This window comes from Hyperolius riggenbachi, chromosome 7 (assembly GCF_040937935.1).
Source record: "Hyperolius riggenbachi isolate aHypRig1 chromosome 7, aHypRig1.pri, whole genome shotgun sequence".
NCBI lineage: Eukaryota > Metazoa > Chordata > Amphibia > Anura > Hyperoliidae > Hyperolius > Hyperolius riggenbachi.
Window position 1 is genome coordinate 47,298,503 of NC_090652.1, and position 25,811 is coordinate 47,324,313.

Sequence of the window (25,811 nt, forward strand, 5' to 3'; positions counted from 1 at the left end):
CTGCAGAAGCTAATTTAAACCTCTATTCTCCTGTGTTAAACAGTTTAGAAGGAAGCCCAAAAGCAATTAGTGAAGATAAAAATCTCAGTTACCTTTGATGTGTGCTTATCTTAAAGGCTGTTATAGACCCATAAGGACGCAAGCCGCATACTAAACTGCAAAGCATTCTGGGGCCCTCCCCTCGTCGGCTAATGAGACGTTACAGCAGCGTGTGTAATCAGTCCAGCGCGTAGCACTGATAAATCTCGGGCAGAGTACACTGCAGGAGTCAGCTATTGTTCCTAGCCACATGGCTCATTAATATTCACTGCACACTGTGCTATTTAGTACCAGCTTTTCTGTGATCAGGAAGCAGGCAGGACATGACGACACATTTGACAGAAAAACATGGAGCCTGCCATGAGCTGTCAGGAGCATCTATCTCTGCATATACTATATACAAATTCTGTGAAATCCAAACGTGGACAGTGAAATGCATATGTAATGTAAGTACAGCCAATCTTTAGCTACTGATATATGTGTTTATTTTCTCTGAGACCTTATACCTAACAGCTCCTCTTTAATAAACTGAAAGAGCATAATACAATGGTGCCGGTCTACACTCTTTGCAAGATTTGAATGGGATTCAAGTGCTGTGCATCCCACAACCAGGCACATTGGACAAGTGAACCACAGGAGTGCTGCCATTCTACTATTGATATATGAAATTAATTAGGATTTTCTCAGAAATGTTGCATTATAATGCGTAATTGCGCATTTCGATGCAAAATTTTGCATATGTGATATTTCCGTCCACCATATACACTAGCAATGCGTCTGTACTGAGGTTGGAGTCAAACTGTCTCCTGAGATACTGAGGCCCGATCGCTGAGGGCAGCGGTAAGGCCACTTTTGCACTTAATCAGTTGCTCTCAGTTAAAACTGAAAGAAAACTGATTTTCAAAGTAATGTCCATGTTTCCCTGTGGCACAGTTCCCAGTAAATACGTTCTAACGGAAATCTTTTTCACAATGAACTACTATGGAAAAAACGCATACCAGCGCGTACTAACGCATACCAACGCATTAAGTGTAAAAGGGCCCTAACGGAAAGTGTGTAATTCAAGTGTACCAGAGATGAACCTAAAGACAAATATAAAATTCTTACTTACGGTAATATGAAGGAAAGCCCGGTATATCCTCCAGAGGCTTCCCACATTCTTCTGGTCCCCAGTATGTTACGCTGCCTCGCTCCCCTTCATGCATGAACACAGCTGAACTGCGCCTGCGCAAATACGAGCATATCTGCGCAGTATGCCCAAGCTGCATACACATGAGTGTCTCCTTGCTACTGCGTAGGCACAACTGTGTTGCAAAGGTGCAGTCACGATTATAAAGAGGGTCCCAAGCAGCAGCGGTGGTCTCACTATCCAGGAGGATGTGGGTAGTAGTGGTGCTCATAATGGGCCAATTACAATTGCGCAAACTTTTGCGTAATTTTTCACAATCATTCATTGTGTGATTATGATTATGTTACGTACAGCATACTATATTTGTGAATTGTAATTATTCCCATAATTATACAATTACATGTAGTTCACGTTCAAGGCGTAAATATATTCACATGTATTCACCAGTGTACTGCGCATGCGTTAGTTAGTTAAATATTAGTTAAATATTAAAATTAAATATATAACGATTAGTTAAATATTCAATGCGAAAAATCTGTTCATATGCGTATAAACTTTTGCCTCAAAAATTATGCCAAAAATTATGCTAACATGCATAATTACGGTTTGCAATGACATGTACATGCAATTTTTTTTACGCATAATTACGTAATTAATTTTTTCATGCGCATTACGATTATGATGTGTAATTGCAAATTATGATGCATAATTACGCATAGGCAGAATTTCTGCCCACCACTAGAGGGTAGCCTCTGGAGGACACGGTGGCTTCCCTCTTCTTAGGTAAGTATCTAATTTTACCTAGTATCAGGGTTTACCTACACCAGTGCTGTTCAACTGGCAGCCTGCGGGACGAATTTGGCCCCTGGGACGGATGTAGCGAGCGTTCGCACTCGCTTGCCTGGACTATTTTTTTGTCAATCCCTCTCCTGTAGCAGGCCCACCTCTTGTTCCAATTTGGCTCCGCCCCCAAAGCCGGGACATTGATGCTCTGCGCCTTCCAGGTGAAAAATCTGGTGCTAGCCACGCCCCTTGCCCATGAAGTTGGACAGCACTGACCTTACCTACAAAATCTGCTCATAACATTCAATATCTGTTGACTCTCATACTACATAGAGGTGGTAAAATTGGTCAGTGGTTGGCCAATCATAATTACCGTAACCAGTTGTTTTTCATCTTATGCATCCGAGCAATTTTCACTTCCCATTTATTCACCAATAACTTAATCACTACTTATCACTATTAATTGATCTATATCTTGTTTTCAGTCAGACTTGGAGGGTGGCATAAATTAGAAGGGGGTGGAGACTGATGTCCGTCTGCACTAGGAGAGGCAGAGCTGCTGAGAACAGCCCTGCTTCTTCCTGTTCTCTTCCTGGTAGCATATTTTGCGACCAGGAAAGTCGTGGAGAGATATAATTGTTTGTGGGTTTATGTAATAAAATGTATGTAAATGTAGTTTTACTATTTGGCCACAAGATGGCCTCAGTCATTTTTTTTCTTTTTCCTGTAAGCGAGCGATCTCGCTTCCAGGAAGTGTAAGGAGGACATGAATCATATTTTTTCTTTAGAAAGATCATGGCTTCTAATAAAAGCCATCAGTCTTTCTAACAGGGACTTAGATCAATGAATGGGAACTGTGTTTCCATTCATTGATCCCCGGGCTAACAGGCAGCGGTACGGGAGCACACGGGCGCACACGCGATTGGCCGTGGGAGCGTGCAGCAGCAGCCTTGTGGACGTAGCAGATACGTCCAAAAGTCTAAAGTAGTTAAAGGTGTGTACCAGGCTAATAATTGTCTAATCAAAATTGGATGTGTGCACATACCCTAATAGTAGCCACTAATGATCCAATATTTTTCATCCAGTCTATTTAGTGTAATGGTAAATTGTGTGAATATATTGAATGGATAACTTAGACAGTCCATTATATAATATAGAAATGGTGAAATTTGATGAAAAAGATTGGATCATTAGTGGTCGCCATTAAGCCTGGTACATGCATCCAATTTTGATTGGCTGATTTTACCACCTCTATGCATGCAGTATGAGGGTCAGCTGATCTTGAATACTATGAGCAGATTGTGTAGGTAAACTCTCACCCTACAAGGAGGTGCAAAAATTGATCTGTGATTGGCCACTCATTGTTGTAAAGCTTAAAATTTGGTACACACATCCATGTTTGAATAGCCAATAATTGGCCCAATTTACTACCTCCATGTAGTATGAGGGTCAACAGATTTTGAATACTATGAACAAAATGTGTATATTTTCATACTACGTGGAGGTGGTAAAATTGGTCAGTGATTGGCCAATCAAAATTAACCAATTAAGCCACACAGGCGTTTGTCTCACACCCGCGGCTGGTGCTGCTGCAGCCATAGGGACATGAGACTCATGTCTGTGCAGTTTGTGGGCTGTGTGTGCGATGGTGTGGGCGGAAGGGCCGTGATCGTGATAGTCATGGAGGCAGGGGGGATTGGTGGCAGGGGACACCCCCTGAGCCATTCTGTGCATGTTTTTTTCAAAAATAGTGATCATTCTCAAATGGTGCCATCACTCTCCCTCCCGCTCACTCCCTTCCACCGCTCCTGCCGCCGATCATTAGATGCATGAATAGGAACAAAGTTCCCATTCATTAATCTCCCCTTTAGGTCCAAGTGATTGCAGGCATTAACCTCCCGAGCGTTCTGGACGAGCTAGGCTCATCCAGAGACGCTGGAGGCCACCGCTCAGGCCCTGCTGGGCTGATTTGAATAATTTTTTTTGAAACACGCCGCTCACCGCCGATCTGCCGCTACCCACCGCATAATAGGGCCCCCCCAGACCCCGTGCGCAGCCTGGCCAATCAGTGCCAGGCAGCGCTGAGGGGTGGATTGGGACTCCCTATGATGTCACGACGTTGATGACGTCATTCCGTTTGTCGCCATGGCGACGGGGAAAGCCCTGCAGGAAATCCCGTTCAGAACGGGATTTCCTGACGGGCACAGGTGCCGGCGGCGATCGGAAGGGTGGGTGGGAATTGGCAGGGAGGGGGGTATCATGTAGGTAGCATTAGGCTAGCTACATGATTAACCCATTTTGGTTCCTGGACGTAGAAACTATGTCCAGGAACCATGCGCGCTACCGCGCTACCACAGCTGATCGCGCGTGTGCACGCGTGCTCCTGGCCCGCGGTTCGTTAGTCAGGCAATCAGTGAATCTGGCTATGGTGCCCGATCACTGATTCCTCTTCCCCGCTGAAAAAGCGACAGATTCTCTCGGAAGCTGCGCCTTTTCTGGCTGTTACCTCCCCCATGCGTCCCTCTAAGCGTGTGTTACGCTTAGAGTGACATCATGTAAACAAACTCATGGCCGCCATCTTGTGGCCAAAAAGTAAAACTACAACTAAAAGTTAAAAAAAATAAAAATCAACACACATTTACATTGTAAACCTATTGTTTACATCCCACCCTCCCAAAACTACCCAAATAAAATGTTTAATATAAAAAAAAAACATTGCAATTAAAAAAACATGTAAATATTTACCTAAGGGTCTAAACTTTTTAAATATCAATGTAAAGATGAAATATTTCTATATTTTTTTTATTTTAAACTTGTAAATAGTGATAGATGCAAAACGGGAAAAATGCACCTTTATTTCCAAATAAAATATTGTCGCCATACATTGTGATAGGGACATAATTTTAACGGTGTAATAACCGGGACATATGGGCAAATACAATACGTGAGTTTTAATTATGGAGGCATGTATTATTTTAAAACTATAATGGCTGAAAACGGAGAAATAACCAATTTTTTCCGTTTTTTTTTCTTATTCTTCCTGTTAAAATGCATTTACAGTAAAGTGGCTCTTAGCAAAATGTACCCCCCAAAGAAAGCCTAATTGGTGGTGGAAAAAACAAGATATAGATCAGTTCATTGTGATAAGTAGTGATAAAGTTATAGGCTAATGAATGGGAGGTGAACATGTCTCAAGTGAAAACGACAGAATGCGAATGGGTAAAAAAAAAAAATAGGTATAAAAAAGAATCAGACCACCCAGCGGGTTAATGAGATGCCGGCGTCACTTCCGAAGTAACACAGCCACGCATTACTTCCGATTTAATGTATGTAGGTGTAATTTTACTATGTATGTCAAGAGGGTATATATTATTATTTAATTATTTGCTTAAAATTAGTGATGGATTTAAAACTGAAAAAAAAGATCACTTTATTTATAAAGAAATTATTATATTGTCATACATTTTACTAGGGATATAATGTAAACGTTGCAATAACCGGGACAAATGGACAAATAAAATGTGTGGATTTTATCCACAGTTTTAAAACTATACTGGTCGAAAACTGAGGAATGTTTGTTTTTTTTTCCATTCTCTTTCTTATTATTCCCATTAAAATGCATTTTGAATAAAATAATAATAATGTACCACCCAAAGAAAGTGTAATTGGTGGTGAAATAAAACAAGGTTTAGATCATTACGTTGTGATAAGTAGTGATAAAGTTATTGGGGAATGAATGGAAGAAGCACTGAAATGTGAAGATTCCTCTCGTCCATAAAGTGAAAACAACCCAGGGGCTGAAATGGTTAAAGGTGTGTACCAGGCTTTAGATTATTTCTGCCTAAAGCCTGGTACACACCTTCAACCTTGATTGGCCAATGATTGAACAATTTCACCACTTCCATGTAGTATCAAATTTTGAATGCTATGAGCTAATTGTACTACATGAAGGTGGTAAAATTGGTGTGTTTTTTTTTTTTGGGGGGGGGGGGTTTGGAAGTGAGAGTTATTAATTGTATTAATATTGTGTATGTATGTATTTGCCTGTATGTGTAATTTTACAAGATGGCGCTAGTGAACATTCTCCCGTTATAGGAAGTGTTCACTTTTTTTTTTCTTACATTTAACTACACTGTGACAGCTTCCTGTTTTATGAATGGACGTGGCTGCTGATCACGGTCATGTCCATTCATTCCAGGCATTGCAATTGTCTTCCCCAATCCCTGATCGCGGTGACCCGACGGTAAATGGCAGCGGGAGCGGCGCCCACACGTATGTAGCGGCAGTGGGAACGAGTGACTTATTAAAACCTCCTGTTGCCGTTAACAGGCTCAAACAGGAAGTCACTTTGCCATTAACTGGTTAAAGGATACCCGAGATGACATGTGACATGATGAGATAGACATGTGTATGTACAGTGCCTAGCACACAAATAACTATGCTGTGTTCCTTTTTTTCTTTCTCTGCCTGAAAGAGTTAAACATCAGGTATGTAAGTGGCAGTTCCTGTCTGAGTCAGGACTGGGTCAGACTACAGTGTGACCCTTACTGATAAGAAATTACAACTATAAAACACTTTCCTAGCAGAAATTGGCTGCTGAGAGCAGGAAAGAGATAAAAAGGTTCAATAGTTCATAGATTTTAGCTCTGGCATATTTCAATGAATGTGTTATTGAGCAAAAACAATAAAACAGTAACAACTTAAAAAGTACATTTAAATATAAAATCAAATGGTGGAGTATCTTAAAAGTCATTTAGGAGAAGGAGGATAGATACAATCGTTTATTTCATTAGCTTATTTTCACCTCGGGTGTCTTTTAAGGGGAGCACATCTGACTACCTAAAGGGGGGGGGGGCACATTTGGCTATATAAACAACATTTTCACATTTAGCTCCACCTATGACACAGCCCGCAGGCACAAAAACTGTCTTTATCCCCAGGCATTGAAAACTCGGGTCTCCCTGCAGAAATTCTAAGCGGTCCCCCCGGGGCCCGCTCGTAGCCGTTTTGGGGGACTGGATGGCCGTTTTGGGGGGCTGGAGGGTTCGCAGCATGAGGGGAAAGCTATGGCCACACTCGGCGGGGAGGGGGGACGGTCCCCCACCTCCCTCACCTTGGGCTTTCCCCTCTGCGCTCCCCTCTAGCTTCAATAGCTACATAAGTGCAGCGGAGCGGCGGGAAGCGACAGGCAAACATACCTTCCGTGCATCCGGACGCTTCTCGCTCTAGTGACTGACGTGACTTCCTGTTTTATACAGGAAGTCGCGTCAGTCACTAGAGCGAAAAGTGTTCGCGCTGGAACGCACGGAAGGTATGTTTGCCTGCCGTTGCCCGCCGCTCCGCTGCACTTATATAGCTATTGAAGCTGGAGGGGAGCGCAGAGGGGAAAGCCCGAGGTGAGGGAGGGGGGGGCCAGTCGATTGTGGCCATAGCTTTTCCCTCATGCTGCCACTTCTCCAGCCCACAAAACGGCCATGAGCGGGCCCCAGGGGGGGATCGGGCCCCCCCCCCCGCGGGCGCATGGGCTACATCCCCTATTGTTACGCCCATGGCAATAGTTGAGTTCAGATTGGATTTGTTGTATGGTCACAATTTGCTACACATGCTACACTAATCACCATCGGATGTCTCGCCCAACACAATGGCCTCAATTCTGGTAGCTTTGTGAGGTAAATATTTTTTTGGGATGTAAAATACCTCATGAGTTGTTTTCCTCTTTTTTTTTTTTCTTTAGTAATTCTGAAAGATTTTTCCCCATTTCCGAACATGACATGAGGTAAAACATGTTGTAAAATTTGAGGTAAATGCATAAAGTGAGGTAAAACATGAGGTATTTCAGCGGAACACATGCAGGAAATAAATAATAGTAGTCAATTGTCTTCCATAAGTTAGGATAGTCTTTTTTTTTGAGGGGAGAAGGTGTATTTGATTATGTAGCAACCTATGAAAGTATATTTATAGGCATCCCTTATAAAAAAAAAATCTAATAAATATGTGGAGTTTTATTTCTACTATTCTTTTCCATTACACAGCCTGAATAGTAGTGACACTAAAACAACAATTGGAACTCTACTAAAATGTGCAAAATGCATACAAATTGACTTAACCTCCAGTAACATACATAAAATGATGTTGAAAAACATGACATTAAATCTAGGTATTGATTCCCCCAATCATGTCCGGAGAACTCCCAGCAGCAGCCGTTCAGTAATGTGGCGCCCAAAGAACGTCTGTGTGCACCAGACAGTGAAGCATACACAGATGACAACCAGTTGGACAGTAGTGTCACCTGATGCAGAATTGGATTGGAAGCCAGGGAATGACTGCTCGCTGGCTTCTACAGTATGTGGATGGGTGAGGCCAGTAGTGCTATTCTATATGCTGGCCGCCGACATTTAAAGGTGCAGTGGGCCACATCTATAAGTTATACATTTTGTGTTTGGGGGCCAGTGAAAAAGCCTCGGGGGGCCGCATTCAGCCCGAGGGACGTAGTTTGAGGACCACTGTCTTAAAGAGACACTGAAGCGAAAAAAAAAATGATGATATTATGATTTGTATGTGTAGCACAGCTAAGAAATAAAACATTAAGATCAGATACATCAGTGTAATTGTTTCCAGTACAGGAAGAGTTGAGAAACTCCAGTTGTTATCTCTATGCAAACAAGCCATTAAGCTCTCCGACTAAGTTAGTCGTGGAGAGGGCTGTTATCTGACTTTTATTATCTCTACTGTTCCTGGACTATTTACTTTTCCTCTGCTAGAGGAAAGGTCATTACTTCACAGACTGCTCTGAAAGACTCATTTTGAATGCTGAGTGTTGTGTAATCTGCACATATTATAGAATGATGCAATGTTAGAAAAAACACTATATACCTGAAAATAAAAGTATGAGAATATTTTCTTTGCTGCTAATCTTCTAGTAATTATTCATAGTACACAACCAATTCACTATATCATATTTTTTTTTTCGCTTCAGTGTCTCTTTAAACTGTTCAGTAAATGGTGTGTTAACATGCCTCCATTTCAATGAGAATAGCTATTATTTATTACCTCATAATTTACCTCATGAGGTAAAACATGACTAAAACCTACCAGAATTGCTAAATGCCATTACCTCATCAGGTAAATGACCGCACATGAGGTAATTTGTTTTATAACCATACATAACTGAGGCCAATATACAGTATCAGTGTGATCGTGCCACTGTGATAAACAAAGCTGCACAAAGTAAAGAACACCCAATACTATTGATCGTAATCAGCTAATTATGATTACTCTGAATTTTGCGTACATTTTTACAATTACGCCGCGTAATTCGATTTGCAACTTCAATTGGTTTTGTGAAATCCATTTGTAATTTTTACATCATTTTCACGTACGCTCATGCCGACTGTGGTGGTGAATAGCAAAGCCCCTATACATGCTATTGTCACCAAAATTGCTAAATATGTTAAGAAGAATAGTGGGTACGAGTCAAGTCGTTTTTGAGAAAATGGATTTAAAAAATGCAAAGTAACAATTGTTTTTAAAATTTTATTTTTCTGAGTTTAAAAAACAATTTATTTGCATTTTTAAAATGATTTTCTCAAAAACTACACGGTCCTTTTGAAAAAGATTTTTTGACTAATACCCACTATTCTCCTTAAAGGGGTTCTGTGGGGGTGTCCTGGGTATAAAAACAGTCACTTACCTAGGGCTTCTATCAGCCCCCTGTAGCAGTAATGTCCCACGCCGTCCTCCTCCGATCCGCCATTCTCCGCCGCAGGCCCCGGGCAATTATTCGTCTGACGACAGACGAATAATGTGGGCTCCCGTACGCGTCATTGGAAGCTTACTGCGCAGGTGCAGTACAAAGGTTTCTTGTACTGTGCCTGCGCAGTAAGCTTCTGATGACGCTGGTAGAAGCAAGCAGGCGCGCGGGCCTGGCCACACAGCCACAGTTGAATGTAGACCGGAGACGGCGGCGGAGAACGGCGAATCGGAGGAGGACGGCGTCGGACATTACTGCTTCAGGGGGCTGATAGAAGCCCCAGGTAAGTGACTGTTTTTATCCCCAGGGCACCCCCACAGAACTCTTTTAAAGAAGAGACACTGAAGCGAAAAAAAAAAAATATGATATAATGAATTGGTTGCGTATTACAGATAATTACTAGAACATTAGTAGCAAAGAAAATATTCTCATATTTTTATTTTCCGTTTTATAGTATTTTTTTTAACATTGCATCATTCTCTAATATTTGCAGCTTACACACTACTCAGCATTCTAAATCTTTTTACAGAGCAGGCCAGTGAACTATTCACCTGTCCTCTGCTGAAGAAAAAATAAAATACAGTGACTGATAGTTGAGATAACAAGCTTCAGAAGACAGACCTCTCTGCAACGTTCAAAGTCGTGGAGCTCAATGGCTCTTTTGCATAGATAACAACCAGAGTGTCTTAACTCTTCATATACTGGAAACAATATTAGACTTACATTGGGTTGCAAAAGTATTCGGCCCCCTTGAAGTTTTCCACATTTTGTCACATTACTGCCACAAACATGCATCAATTTTATTGGAATTCCACATGAAAGACCAATACAAAGTGGTGTACACGTGAGAAGTGGATCAAAAATCATACATCATTCCAAACATTTTTTTACAAATCAATAACTGCAAAGTGGGGTGTGCGTAATTATTCGGCCCCCTGAGTTAGTACTTTGTAGAACCACCTTTTGCTGCAATTACAGCTGCCAGTCTTTTAGGGTATGTCTCTACCAGCTTTGCACATCTAGAGACTGAAATCCTTGCCCATTCTTCTTTGCAAAACAGCTCCAGCTCAGTCAGATTAGATGGACAGCGTTTGTGAGCAGCAGTTTTCAGATCTTGCCACAGATTTTCGATTGGATTTAGATCTGGACTTTGACTGGGTCATTCTAACACATAGATATGTTTTGTTTTAAACCATTCCATTGTTGCCCTGGCTTTATGTTTAGGGTCGTTGTCCTGCTGGAAGGTGAACCTCCGCCCCAGTCTCAAGTCTTTTGCAGTCTCCAAGAAGTTTTCTTCCAAGTTTGCCCTGTATTTGACTCCATCCATCTTCTCATCAACTCTGACCAGCTTCCCTGTCCCTGCTGAAGAGATGCACCCCCCGAGCATGATGCTGCCACCACCATATTAGACAGTGGGGATGGTGTGTTCAGAGTGATGTGCAGTGTTAGTTTTCTGCCACACATAGCGTTTTGCATTTTGGCCAAAAAGTTCCATTTTGGTCTCATCTGACCAAAGCACCTTCTTCCACATGGTTGCTTTGTCCCCCACATGGCTTGTGGCAAACTGCAAACGGGACTTCTTATGCTTTCTGTTAACAATGCCTTTCTTCTTGCCACTCTTCCATAAAGGCCAACTTTGTGCAGTGACTAATAGTTGTCCTATGGACAGAGCCTCCCACCTGAGCTGTAGATCTCTGCAGCTCGTCCAGAGTCACCATGGGCCTCTTGACTGCATTTCTGATCAGCGCTCTCCTTGTTCAGCCTGTGAGTTTAGGTGGGTGGCCTTGTCTTGGTAGGTTTACGGTTGTGCCATACTCCTTCCATTTCTGAAAATTCGCTTGAACAGGGCTCTGTGGGATGTTCAAGGCTTTGGAAATCTTTTAGTAGCCTAAGCCTGTTTTAAATTTCTCAAAACTTTATCCCTGACCTGTCTTGGACCTGTCTTGTGTGTTCTTTGGACTTCACGGTGTTGTTGCTCCCAATATTCTCTTAGACAACCTCTGAGGCCCTCACAGAGCAGCTGTATTTGTACTGACATTAGATTACACACAGGTGCAGTCTATTTAGTCATTAGCACTCATCAGGCAATGTCTATAGGCAAATGACTGCACTCAGATCAAAAGGGGCCGAATAATTACACACCATCACACACCACTTTGCAGTTATTTATTTGTAAAAAAAATGTTTGGAATCATGTATGATTTTCGTTCCACTTCTCACGTGTACACCATTTTGTGTTGGTCTTTCATGTGGAATTCCAATAAAATTGATTCATGTTTGTGGCAGTAATGTGACAAAATGTGGAATACTTCAAGGGGGCCGAATACTTTTGCAACCCACTGTAAGTATCTGCTCCTAATGTTTTATTTCTTAGCTGTACTACAAATACAAATCATTATATCTTTTTTTTTTTTCGCTTCAATGTCTGTTTAATATATGTAGCAGTTTTGGTGATGATAGCATGTTTGGGGGCTGTGCTATCAACTGCTAAAGTCGGTATGAATTTATGTGAAAATTACACGAAAATGCAAATTTACGGTTCCAAGCTACAATTACAGACGGAATTAATTTAAAATTACATTTTTCCTGGAATTTTGCATTACGATTTTGCATCGTAATTGCAAATTTTAATGCGAAGTTCCAACTATGCGAGATTTGTGCTCATCACTAATAACCAATGTGGGTTGTTTTGTGTGTCTATTTGCAGAACGTCTCCCCAGTCCTATGGTCCTGCAAGAGGTGGGGCTCCCTTTGATAAACTACACTGTTTGTGATGCCATGTTCAAAAAAAAGTTCTCGGATAGTTACTCTGACGGTCTGATTAACAGTGACATGGTCTGCGCAGGGTACCCTGATGGAACCAAAGATGGCTGCCAGGTATGTCTGGGTGATGTGATTATGAAGTTGTTATGAAAGGAAGACTCCAATTCATGTCATTTCATCAGGACCTCACACATGTAACTTACATACATTAACCAGCTTCCGACCACCTAATGCCGATGGGCGGTGGGAGCGTGGCTCACTGGGGGCTGCCTAACGGCAATTGGCGTCTAAGTGTGGTGGGCGGGATTAGCAGGGAACATGCGCTTGTTCGCTAATTTGACATGTGGACTTTGATTAATGAATGGGAACCGCGTTCTTCTCTTCTGTAACGATCGGCGGTGAGAACACGTGTGGGAGCGAGCGGCAGCTGTCGGATTCAATTGACGATTATCTACATCCCGGGGCAGGAGCAGACGTCCTGCAGAATGTAGATAATCCTTTGCAAACCACATAAGTGGTTATAGTGGAACTAAATTCAGAAATGCCTTTCCGCTCTAAAAGGTTAGCCACAGCTAGGGATCCTCATTCAGATTCCGCGAAATTTAAATTTCTGCATTCGGAATGCAGCATTTCCGACTGGAGTTTGGAAAATGGAAATTGAAATTCCACCAAAAATATGATTTACAGCAACTCGGTAGCCCAATCTAAGAACTCAGAAGCAAGAATCAGATAATGCAGAATTTTTCCTCAAAAATTGGATTACCTTGGTAATTTTAGACCAATTACAAGATTACAATGGCGTCAATTCACCAGAGAGGATTTACTAAGAGAAAAAAGGTAGGTAGTTTATCTCATGAGGTATTTTATCCGCTTGCGGGTGCGGAAACGCTTGGGTAATGTATTTCAATGGGCTGGTGCACACCAGAGCGGGAGGCGTTTTGCAGAAACGCATACTCCCGGGCTGCTGCAGATTTTGAATTGCAGAGGCGTTTCTGCCTCAATGTTAAGTATAGGAAAAACGCAAACCGCTCTGAAAAACAGCACTTCAGAGCGGTTTGCCAGGCGGTTTTTGTTACAGTAGCTGTTCAGTACCAGCTTTACTGTAAGAATACATGAAATCTACTACACCAAAACGCTTCACAAAACCGCAAAATGCTAGCTGAAACGCTACAGAAAAATAAGAAAAAGCGTTTCAAAATCTGCTAGCATTTTGCGGATCTGCTAGCGGTTTTTGGTGTGCACCAGGCCTAACAGAGTAAGCTCAAAAGGCTCCATCTTCCGCATCCATCTGAAAATGGCACCTGTGAATAATGGCGCACAGTGTTGCCGCTAGTCCATTTGCCGCTTATCGCTATTTAACGTTAAAGCCTTATTGTTATTTGGCGTTAAAGCCTTATCGTTATTTAGCGTTAACACACAGAACCCTCTCTGTACCTATCCCTAACCCATAACCACTCCCTGGTGGCGCCTAACCCTAACCACCCCCCTGGTGGTGCCTAACCCTAACTACCCCCCTGGTGGTGCCTAACCCTAACCACCCCCCTGGTGGTGTATATTGTACTGTAACTATACGTAATCTAACCCTACTCTCACACAGAACCCTCCCTGTACCTATCCCTAACCCTAAGACCCCCCTGGTGGTGCCTAACCCTAAGACCCCCCAGTGGTGCCTAACCCTAACCTTGACAGTGTTACATTAAATCCATTTACAGTTTTGCAGTTAAATAACGTCTGCAGTTTGGCTTTTGTAGGGCCAGGGGTGCAGCTAAGGTTTTTGTGGCCCCAAGCGGACTGCAGGCCGAGGCCCACAACCTGCGTCGCGCGAAGCACGCTGCGCTGAAAAATGGGTGTGTTCATTGCGCGGGAAAGTGGGCGTGACATGACATGTGGGTGGAGCCAGGGTGTGGCCATGACATGTGGGTGGAGCCAACTGCATGATGCTTACATGTCAATATGGACCAAAAAAAAAAAAAAACATTTCAATGTAGAAAGCGGTAGACTTAATCCCCCCCCCCCCCCCTAAAAAAAGAAAAAAAAATAATACATAAGTAGGACATTAGACTATGGTAGGGATTAGATGGGGAGCTCCTCTGAGAGCAGTCAGTGACATGGCTATGTACTTTGTAAAGTGCTGCACAAGAGGTCACGGTGGTAGTAATGCACTAGCACAGAATGCTGTGATATGCAGGAGCAAACACGGCCAAGCATGCACAACAGAGCACACAGCCAGCCCGGTACACCAGCCCCAAGCCTGATCACAGCCAACAGTATAGGTGCCAAGGTACGTCAGTGCGGCGCGTAGCGCGCCGCTGCAAAAAATGGGCATGGTCATGACTTCATTTGAGCAGGGCTAACTAATGTAACGCATAACAGTGAAGCGGCAGGCCAGAGTTTCCTCCAACAACAGTTAGGCAAAGTTACTCTAATGCTGGGTACACACTGAGATTTTCTAGTCGATTTACTGTCAGATGGATTATTTCCAACATGTTCGATTTGCTTTCCGATCGTTTTCCGAGCATTTTCCGATCGATTTCATATTAAAGTGCACGGAAATCGATCGGAAAATGCTCGGAAAACAATCGAAAAGCAAATCGGACATGTTGGAAATAATCCATCTGACAGTAAATCGACCAGAAAATCTCATAGTGTGTACCCAGCATAAGGCTCCCTGCACACTGCAAATCCGATTTGCGATTCCAATTTTCCCTGAATGCTAGCAACAGAATAACGCAGAAAAAACAGCATGCAGTAACGATTAAAAATCGGAATCACATGCAGTGTGCAGGGAGCCTAAGAGTAATTAGACATTCCACAAACTATAAGGAAGCAGTGTTTCTGCCATGATGTGGTGAGAAAGAAGATTTGCATCATGGATGCGCAGATGATAAATCAGCAGAAACTGCTATTTATTAGCATACCATTTAGTAATCATGAGATGACAAAAGAATGTCAAATGCTGCAACAATGATCCCAAAGCAGCAAATGTAGCCAACTATGACCATCAAGTAATAAATGCAGCAACCATTACCTCTGACATATAAACTGCAACAACCGTTACCTCCGACACATCAAATGCAAGAACCATTACCTCTGACACATGATATGCAACAACCAGGGCTGTGGAGTCGGTACAAAAATCTTCCGAATCAGACTCCTCAGTTTATGAAACCACGACTCCCGACTCCAACTCTGACTCCGGGTACCCAAAATGGCTTTGACTTCTCGACTCCGACTCCTTAGTCTAATACTTAACAGGGCTGTGGATTTTGTACAAAAATCATCCGACTCCTGACTCCGACTCCTCAGTTTATGAAATCAACGACTCCAACTCCGGGTGCCCAAAATTGCCCCGACTCCTCGACTCCGACTCCATAGCCCTGGCAACAACCCCTACTTCTCACACATGATATGCAAAAACCTTACTTCCGACACATGATAAGCAACAACTATTACCTCCAATACATGAAATGCAAGAACCATTACATCTGAAACATGATATGCAACAACCCCAACTTCCGACAAATGAATGCAGCAAATGATTTTAACACATGGAATACAGCAAACTTTACTTTTGACATATGAAATGCATCAAATCGGAAATTAGGCAAATGTTTCCTCCCACACGTTAAAATTCAGTAAGCATTATCCACCCACACATGAAAAATACACATATAAAAATGCAGCAAATGTTACCTTAGACATAATTTAATTAAATGTTCTGGCCCACTGGGTGCTGGCGGGATGGAGCTGCTGAGTAGGGTGGGATAGTGAAACTGGATGCAGCTGAGAGGGCGACACTGGGCGGAAGGAGGGTGACATTGCCTGGAAGGGGAGGAGGATGACACTAGTTGGGGAGGAGGATGACACTAGTTGGGGAGGAGGATGACACTAGGTGGGGAGGAGGATAACGCTGGGTGGGGAGAGGGTGACACTGACTGGGTTGGGAGGTGGGTGATACTAATGGGGTGTGGAGGAGGGAGACAGACACTAAGTGGGGAGGAGTGTAATAGGTAGGTGTCCCAGTAAAGGTAGCTAGGCGTAAATAGGCGCCCCCATAGGTAGCTAGGCGTAGGTAGGTGCCCCTATAGGTAGCTAGGCGTAGGTAGGTGCCCCCATAGGCAGCTAGGCGTAGGTAGGTGCCCATAGGTAGCTAGGCGTCAGTAGGTGCCTCCTGTAGGTAGCTAGGCATAGGTAGGTGCCCCCATAGGTAGTTAGGTGTAGCTAGGTGCCCCTATAGGTAGCTAGGTGTGGCTAGGTGCCCCTATAGGTAGCTAGGCATAGGTAGGTTCCCCCATAGGTAGGTAGGTGCCCCATAGGTAGGTGCTCCATAGGCAGCTAGGCGTAGGTAGGTGCCCCATAGGTAGCTAGGCATCGGTAGGTGCCCCCTGTAGGTAGCTAGGCATAGGGAGGTGCCCCATAGGTAGCTAGGCGTAGGTAGGTTCCCCCATAGGTAGGTAGGTACCCCATAGGTAGCTAGGCATAGGTAGGTGCCCCCTGTAGGTAGCTAGGCGTAGGTAGGTGCTCCATAGGTAGGTAGGAGTCCCAGTATAGGTAGCTAGGTGCCACTATAGGTAGCTAGGCGTAGGTAGGTGCCCCATAGGTAGCTAGGTGTAGGTAGGTGCCCCATAGGTAGCTAGGTGTAGGTAGGTGGGTCCCCTATAGTTAGCTCGGCATAGTTAGGTGCCCCATAGGTAGCTAGGCATAGCTAGGTGCCCCTATAGGTAGCTAGGCGTAGGTAGGTGCCCCCATAGGCAGCTAGGCGTAGGTAGGTGCCCCATTGGTAGCTAGGCGTCAGTAGGTGCCCCCTGTAGGTAGCTAGGCATAGGTAGGTGTCCCCATAGGTAGCTAGGTGTAGCTAGGTGCCCCATAGGTAGCTAGGTGTAGCTAGGTGCCCCTATAGGTAGCTAGGCATAGGTAGGTTCCCCCATAGGAAGGTAGGTGCCCCATAGGTAGGTGCTCCATAGGCAGCTAGGCGTAGGTAGGTTCCCCCATAGGTAGGTAGGTGCCCCATAGGTAGCTAGGCATAGGTAGGTGCCCCCTGTAGGTAGCTAGGCATAGTTAGGTGCTCCATAGGTAGGTAGGAGTCCCAGTATAGGTAGCTAGGTGCCACTATAGGTAGCTAGGCGTAGATAGGTGCTCCATAGGTAGCTAGGTGTAGGTAGGTGCCCCATAGGTAGCTAGGTGTAGGTAGGTGCCCCATAGGTAGCTAGGCATAGCTAGGTGCCCCTATAGGTAGCTAGGTGCCCCCATAGGTAGATAGCTAGGCATAAGTAGGTGCCCCCATAGATAGCGAGCGGGCAGGGAGCAGGGGTAGAAGGCAGACAGGCGGGCAAGGAGAGTGGTGGCTTTGCCGGGGCCCGGGAGTCATGCACCATTTGTACTTCCGGTTCCTGCAGTCCATGTGGAACGCAGAACCGGAAGTATGCGGCGCATACACCCGGCTTCAGGGAGGGTGGGCAGAGCAGTGGGCGGGGGCGGAACTAAAGCGGCCAAGCAGCCGCTCTATTGGTGGGTGGGCAGGGACAGAGCCTTCCCCTCGCCGGAGTCTGCCCGCCCCCTGAGCCCGAGTACCAAGCAGCTGCTGCGGCAGGACGGTGACGGTGTGACGTCATAACGACGTCACGGAGACTCCGAGGCCCCTAAAAACATGAGGCCCCAAGCAGCCGCTTGGTCTGCTTGGTGCCTGGCGGCGCCCCTGTGTAGGGCGCTATTGATAAATAACGTTAGTGTGTGCCACTATTGATAAATATCGTTAGTGTGTACCGTTTTTCTTCTTTTTTCCCTGTGCGCCATTATTATGCAGTACTAACGATAAATAGCGATAAGCGTATCTTTTTAATGCGGCGCCATTTTTATGCATAGGCGCTGTGCGCCATTATTCACTGATCCCCCATCTTCCACAGCAGCAGCTGCTGTGTGAAAACCACGATATCTCCAGGTTCATTCAGGGGATAAAGAGATGAAAAAATAACGACTGGCCACACCCCCTTTCTTCCCTGGTGAATTGTGATTTGGAGAAAAACTAACTACTAACTATCACTTATTTATCTCATACTTATCTCACATTTATCTCTTGCATTTCTCTCTGTCGATATTTTCCCCTATACTTCTGGAGAATTGCTATTTGGAGAAATCACAGGAGGTAAATTACCACCCAAGAGATAAATAGGTTGGTAACCTCTGGTGAATTGACGCCATTGTGAGGAGGAGGCAAAGACTGGCACTAGATGAAGGCGGAAAACATTGGGTGCACTGGATCCTGTACTGTATGCTAGGATGTGCTCTCAGAAACATACATAGCTTGCCATTTACATTACTAAAATGCACATTAACTTATTCTGCCCCAGACAATACCATCTTATGGAGCCAAATACCCAACGATCTCCCCACGACTTCCTGGGAACCCAAAGCTATATGATCTTTATCAAATTGAAAATACCTCTTTATGGGCAGAATAAGATATTGGCTATCATTCATAAAACTGTTGTTGGTAAAGTAAATGTATGCGGGAAAACCCCGGTGACGGTATTTTAGACTTCTGTGTGGGCAGTCATAGAAAAGCATACAGTTGCGATAGCAGTGTGGAGATTCCCTGAACTAGGCTGGCAGTATGCAGGCGGTAGGCTTGCGTAAACAGGAGAAGCTGCGGAGTTGATACATTTCTCCGTGTTCCGCTCTACTGCAGCTGCCTGGGAGGTCTGTGTGTCTCCATTAACTTAACATTGTTATCGCCACATCAGAGGGAGCGGTATTCCCCGTCCTCATACCGCTTGCGTTAATCTTTATGAATTGACAGTTTTTTACATTTTTTATGATAATCACCGCACAAGGCGGTGATTTATCGCTCTGCTCGGAAATGTCAGCTTTGCATGCGGAAAGAGCCTTTATGAATGGAGACTTTGTTAAGAGGTCGGTAAAGTGAGCTGTTTTCAGCATTTCCGCATGCGGAAATGCTTTATGAATGATAGGCATTGTCTACTTAGACCAGATCCTACACATTACTTGCCTTGCCCCTTTTGCGACACTCCAGACCCAATACTCTCCATCCAACAGGGCACAATTTGCTTCTCGCTTCCCTCACGTGGCACCTCTGTAGTGCTTGAACATTTAAGAGTTGGCCCAGTCAGACATCGTCTTGGAAACATATACTCCCTCTTCACTGAACACCAAGCCACACTGGAGGTTGAGAGCTCAATGAGGAAATGGACATGCTTGGGGGGTCCAACTGGACAATGGAGGAATGGGAACACTGCCTTTCAGTGACCCACCAAGTGTCCCCTGCCTCAGAGACAAGCTTACACAGCTGTGCACTGCTCATCAAAGCTATCTTACCCCTGCCCCTAATGAAAAGTTCTCCTCCACAGCCTCTCTACTTTGACCTAGATGCATTTCCCAATACCTCTCCTCCCTCCACCTCTTGTTGAATTGCCCCCATAACAGATTTTTGGAGACAAGTGGTGAACTTCCTAAATGACACAATGGGCTGTATTCACAAAGCATTACTGCATTCGATAATGCTCAAAACAGCTGATTTTACCGATCACCTTACCAAGTTACAATTCACTAAAACTATCAACGCACAGAAAATCAGACTTCCCAACTAGTGAGGCAAATTACCAACTTGTGCGGTAATTACCTCCGGAAATGTCAATTCACAAAGATTTCTGCATTTAATTTACTGTGCAAAAGTGTTTGGTATTTTTCTCTCGCTTATAGCAGCCAATAACTCGCTCTCCCCATGCTGTCTCTGTGCGGTGGATTTGACAGACAGCCTTTGGGGAGAGCCAGACAGCCAATGGGGAGAGCCACACAGCCCTGCTTCTCACTCTGAATTGATGTTATTGGGTGGATCTTCCATTGTATTAAATCAAAGGAAGCTGACAATTCTGAAGGTTTTCCTGCATCCCATTAGTGTAAATCTGTATTGCAGCACATCTAAAGGGATAACAGTTATGCACAGTAATTCATTACTCCGAATCACACACACAGCTCCCTGCCTGCCCTGCTACACGCTGGCAAGTGACACTTACCGAGCAAGGCTTAATGAATTGAGGTATGTTTGTTCGGTAAATTACCGAACGTCTGCCTCATGTGAAAAAACTGTAGTGAATTTGGAGAAAAAGTGTAAAATATATAAAATTAGGTATTTTACCACCCAAAATGATTTTACCGAACTTCCCATTGCGAATAGAGCCTAATTAGCTCCCCTAGTACTCCAGGTATTAAAATCTATCTCGTAAACCTCACAGAGGAGGAACTTTTGAAATATGAGAAGGCTTTTATGGTAGGAACCCTTTTTGCTGCCAAACAATGTCTTACTTTTCGCTGGCTCTATATGTCCTACCTTAGAAATCCCAGGTTAAAACCGCATTACCCTTTAAAAAGAACCCGAGGTGTGTTTAAAGAATGTTATCTGTATACAGAGGCTGGATCTGCCTATACAGCCCAGCCTCTGTTGCTATCTCAAACCCCACTAAGGTCCCCCTGCACTCTGCAATCCCTCATAAATCACAGCCGTGCTGTGAGGCTGTATTTACATCTGTAGTGTCAGTCTCAGCTGCTCCCCCACCTCCTGCATAGCTCCGGTCCCTGCCCCCGTCCCTTCCCTCCAATCAGCAGGGAGGGAAGGGATGCAGGCGGGGACTGGAGTTCTGCAGGAGGCGGGGAGAGCAGCAGACTGACACTATAGAGATAAACACAGCCAGCTCTGACAAGCTGTTTGTCAGCAGCGTGGCTGTGATTTATGAGGGATTGCAGAGTGCAGGGGGACCTTAGGGGGGTTTGGGTTAGCAACAGAGGCTGGGCTGTATAGGCAGATCCAGCCTCTGTATGCAGATAATATTCTTCAAACCCACCTCGGGTTCTCTTTAAGAAATTAGTGTAAAAATATAGGGCATGTCCTAACGAGTTTACTAAAGTCTGGAAACATTGGTTAACGATCTCGCATTTATAAGAGGCCCTCGTTTTTAAGCGTATGCTACCTTCCTCTTACTACTAATGCACAACTGGTGCATTTTGCCACTATATATGCATGTTGTTTTTGCTTCCTTTTATGCTGTGTTGAGTTATTTTTTTAACCTATACTTGACTGCCTGTGTCTGTTGACGGAAAAATGCTATTCCTTTTTTATTGAATTGTTGTAATGTGCTTTTATGAATATCAATGAACTTCATTAGTTAATACGGAAAAAAAAATACCCAATAAAGAGAGAATAATTTATGTATGATAGCCAAACATCCATTAGGGAAATCATGATTATATATGTATCTTATCTTCCTTCTTTTTTCTATGAATGCTTTCCAGGGAGATTCAGGAGGTCCTTTGGCCTGCTATGCAGATGGCCATTGGTTGTTGGTCGGCATTGTGAGCTGGGGAGTTGGCTGTGCCACAGAAGGTATAGGTGGAGTCTACACCCAAGTTTCCAACTTCACCATCTGGATAACTTCAAACACTGACCTCAATGAAACGCAGCCTTCTGAAACAGAAACCAAGGCGACAACTTCACAGCCACCCAAGGCAGTCGTTACCACGGTTACAACACCTACCACCTCTCAGCCACCTAAACCAGCTACCACCACCAAAGTCTGCATCAATCAAGTCACCACAGCAAAACCAAAAAAAGCTGCTCAGAGCTTTAACTTGACAAACGACTTGTCTAATTCAACTGTGGAATTCCTACAGGGTGATGATCCCACTGACTGTGGCCACCGGTCATCTTCACCAATGAGTCTATTGGCTGTGGGTCTTATATTAACCAAAATATAGGACATCTTTCAATGGTGAAAACAAAATAGAGGAAAAGTAGGTGCCGTTCAAAAGAGAATTATTATTCAAATGTTTTCATTGTAGCATACTTCTATCTATAAAGCTACCCAAAGACACTACAAAACATTTTGTGAAACTTGCTTATAACTGCTATTGAGTGCAATATGGTCCAATTATCTTAGTCATGCATCTAAGATGGCGGTAGTACCAATAGGTGTCAATCCATGTGTTTATTTGCTAAAAACTTGACTTACAAATGACTTGAGTTACAATATTTCAGCGATGCACAGTTGTCTTCATGTACAAAATATTCAATACTTTTTTTTATTACATATTCTTGTTGTTCAATGTTATAGTTTTGTATAAACTGCTACACGTAATTTAAAACACTTTAAAAGAACATTGAAAACAACCAAAAACAGTTTATACCATATGTCCAAATCCAGAGTTGTCCGAAAGTAAATAATTTCTCCACATTTCACCATGTTTAGTAGGGCACTATGGCAAAAAATATGCTGTTCCATTATACCCACATCAGTTGTTTGCCATCAGATTCGACCAACAGATAGATCCCTCTCTGATCGAATCTGATCAGAGAGGGATCGTATGGCTGCCTTTACTGCAAACAGATTGTGAATCGCTTTCAGCATGAAACCGATCACAATCTGTGGAGCTGCCGCCGCCTGCCCGCCAGCTATACATTACCTGATCTGGCCGGCGCGACTCCCCCGGTCTCCGCTGTCTTCTTCTCCGTGCTGGTCTCCGGTCTGGCTGGCTTGCTTCTTGGAACTTCCTGTCCAGGGTAAGTTTAAACAGTAAAGGGCGCTCTACTGTTTAAACTTCCTTCCGAGACAGGAAGTTCAGTGAAGCTGCAGCTCTGGAGCCCGGAGCGGAGAAGAAGACAGCGGAGACCGGAACAGGTAATGTATCTCCGCTGTATTGCGTCGGTCGTCGGGCATTCAAACGCCGCTATCGACGCATTCCCGACCCACCGGCGATCGAGAAAAATCTTCCGAATGGACGGATCGATGGGAATTGATGGGAACGATTGATTTCGGACGGAAATTGATCGTTCTGTCAGCGTTTGCGCAACGATTTCACAGCAGATTTGATCACAGTGATCGAATCTGCTGTATATTGGCGGGAAAATCGTTAGGTGTATGGGCCCCTTTAGCCTGTTTATGTATTCAGCTTGTTACATGTGAATACATAAACAATCCCTTCTAAATTCAGCGGCCCGCCTCATTCACCTCTCCACACGCTCTTCCGATGCAGCCCCATTGTGCCGTTCTCTCCACTGGTTACCCATTACCCAGAGGATCCAGTTCAAACTCCTGACTTTAACATACAAAGCCCTCCATGAGTTGTGCCATCCATACATCTCCTCACTAATCTCAGCTATTGTCCCTCCCACAACCTCCGCTCCTTCCAAGAAATTCTCCTGGCCTCTAAGCTGATCACCTCCTCTCAAGCTCGCATCCAAGACTTTACATGAGCATCATCCCTTATCTGGAACTCTCTACTACAGCCTGTACGTCATGCTCCAAACTTGGACATCTTAAAGCGCACTCTTAAAACACACCTTTTCAGACAAGCTTATAACATTCTATAGCCCTTATTTACTTCTCTGTCACAATGTAATCAGAGGCAAAGGGTCACTGCCTCATCCATCCTCCACCCCCTTACCTAGTGTGTCCCACACTACCCATTAGATTGTAAGCTCGCAAGGGCAGGGTCCTCCTCCTAATGTTTATTGTTTTTGTCACAATATTTGCGCTGCTTGGAACTCTGTTGTACATTTTGTTAGTGTATCTATGTTCCCCAAGTCGTCTTATTGTGCTTTGTAAATAAAAAATAATAATAATAATGTGAAAACAAAAGCGGCTCTGTAGCGTGTGTCAGCTGTTTGAGTGTCTGTTAGTTATAAATCCTCTGTTAGAGTGTCTGCTAACCGTGCAATTAGAGCATGGTAATGACAGCAGCTCAGCTCTGTAGGAAGGCAGAATTAGTGTTAGGAGCTCCTTTTTAAACACAAACTCTATGGTGAAATTTATGCTGTCCATATTACATAACTGATGTGAGGATAATGGAACAACATCATTTTCACCACACGCCCGGACACACGGACTCCCTGCATTACAGGCACTGCTATTGACCTGATGAAGCGGCTGTGACCGTGAAACGTGTTGTCATCTAGTGCACCATTAAAATCATTCCCTTTTTACTTCTGATTGTCTCTATTTCCTAAAGGGACACCTATAAGGTAGGACAACCTATTTTGTAGTAGTTGGATACTGCCATATAGAGTATTATATTAAACATCCTTTCCCGGGCGCCTCCTACCTGTACCCAGCAAGTTTACACCCCTCTTGTCAGTAGGGGAGATTAGGCCGATTTTTAGTCTACCGTTAAATCGTTTTTTTGGAGCAGCGACCACCTAGGACCTAAAGGCCGAGTGGGGACGGTACTTCCCCACCTGCGGACACAAGTGGTTGCCTTTACTGCAACCCACGTTTGTGAGTATAATTATTGCTTTAAATAGCTACATCCAGATCCACTAACCATATTGCACCAGATTGGGCTCCCGGATCTCTCTGTGTTTTTTCTCTCTACTATCCTACATTTTCACCATAGTGCCCCTTTAACACAGGGCTCCACTTACAAACAATCTCAACTTATGAACAATCTCCCAAAAGGGAACTTGTTTGTAAGTAATGGACCACCTGTACTATGAATTACATATAGTGAGTAAGGTAATTATTATTATTATTATTATTAAGTATTTATATAGGTAATTATGCAATATGTACAAAAAAGGCATAAACCAGCTGCACTTGAAACGTAGGGGTGGTAAATATGCCTGATTGAGTATAAGCCGACCCCACAACTTTTACCTTAAAAAACTGGAAATGATGTTTGACCCGAGTAGAAGTGGGCAAAAGCCACAATCACAACACCACTCACAGCCATGGCCGGCCACAACCGCGTATTAGAAAAGCAGCATCAATTCAGCAGGTTGCAATAATAATCCAGAACATAGGCCTACAATTGAGATGGACATGCAAAGAACTCCAGTTGCAAAGTTTAAACTGGCATAAAGATAAAGTAAGGAATGCAGAGCCACATAGTCATGTATCTAAAATGTGATATAGGAATGCAAGGGTTCTCACCACTCAATAGAGTGGTCTCAAGGCTACAACTGGAGATGAGGTTAACTGGGACCACCCATGGAGATGCCAAGTGTGTGGTCTCCCTCAGATGATGCATACAGTGGGGGCACTGTGGAGGGTTACTCAAAATAGTGACTCGAGTATAAGCCGAGACCCCCACTTTTGGCCACTTTTTTATGGCCCAAACATTAGGCTTATACTCGAGTATATACAGTATGCAAAGCAAGAAGAAAGGCAGATTCATAAACATAGCCTCAGTTGTAGCTGCCAAATGGCATATCCAGAAAAACTTTTCAGATAAAGACTAAGGGAGTACAATTTGATATCTGATTTAATAATTTAATAAGTATAGGACCCCTCCTTTCAAATTAAACTTTGTTGTTTTTTTTTTAAAATATGGTCAGTGGGAGTA

The 25,811-nt window shown here is 43.8% G+C and overlaps 1 protein-coding gene across 1 annotated transcript in view; it reads left to right on the top strand.

Moving 5' to 3' along the window:
• Positions 1-24,109, top strand: part of LOC137524303 (serine protease 27-like) — a 48,565-nt gene extending 24,456 nt beyond the window's left edge. Inside the window, exons 5-6 of the mRNA XM_068244019.1 lie at positions 12,409-12,578; positions 21,768-24,109. Of these exons, the coding sequence (XP_068100120.1) occupies positions 12,409-12,578; positions 21,768-22,229 (632 nt within the window). The 3' untranslated portion in view covers positions 22,230-24,109. The remainder of the gene's footprint in view (positions 1-12,408; positions 12,579-21,767) is intronic.
• The last annotated feature ends 1,702 nt before the right edge of the window (positions 24,110-25,811 follow it).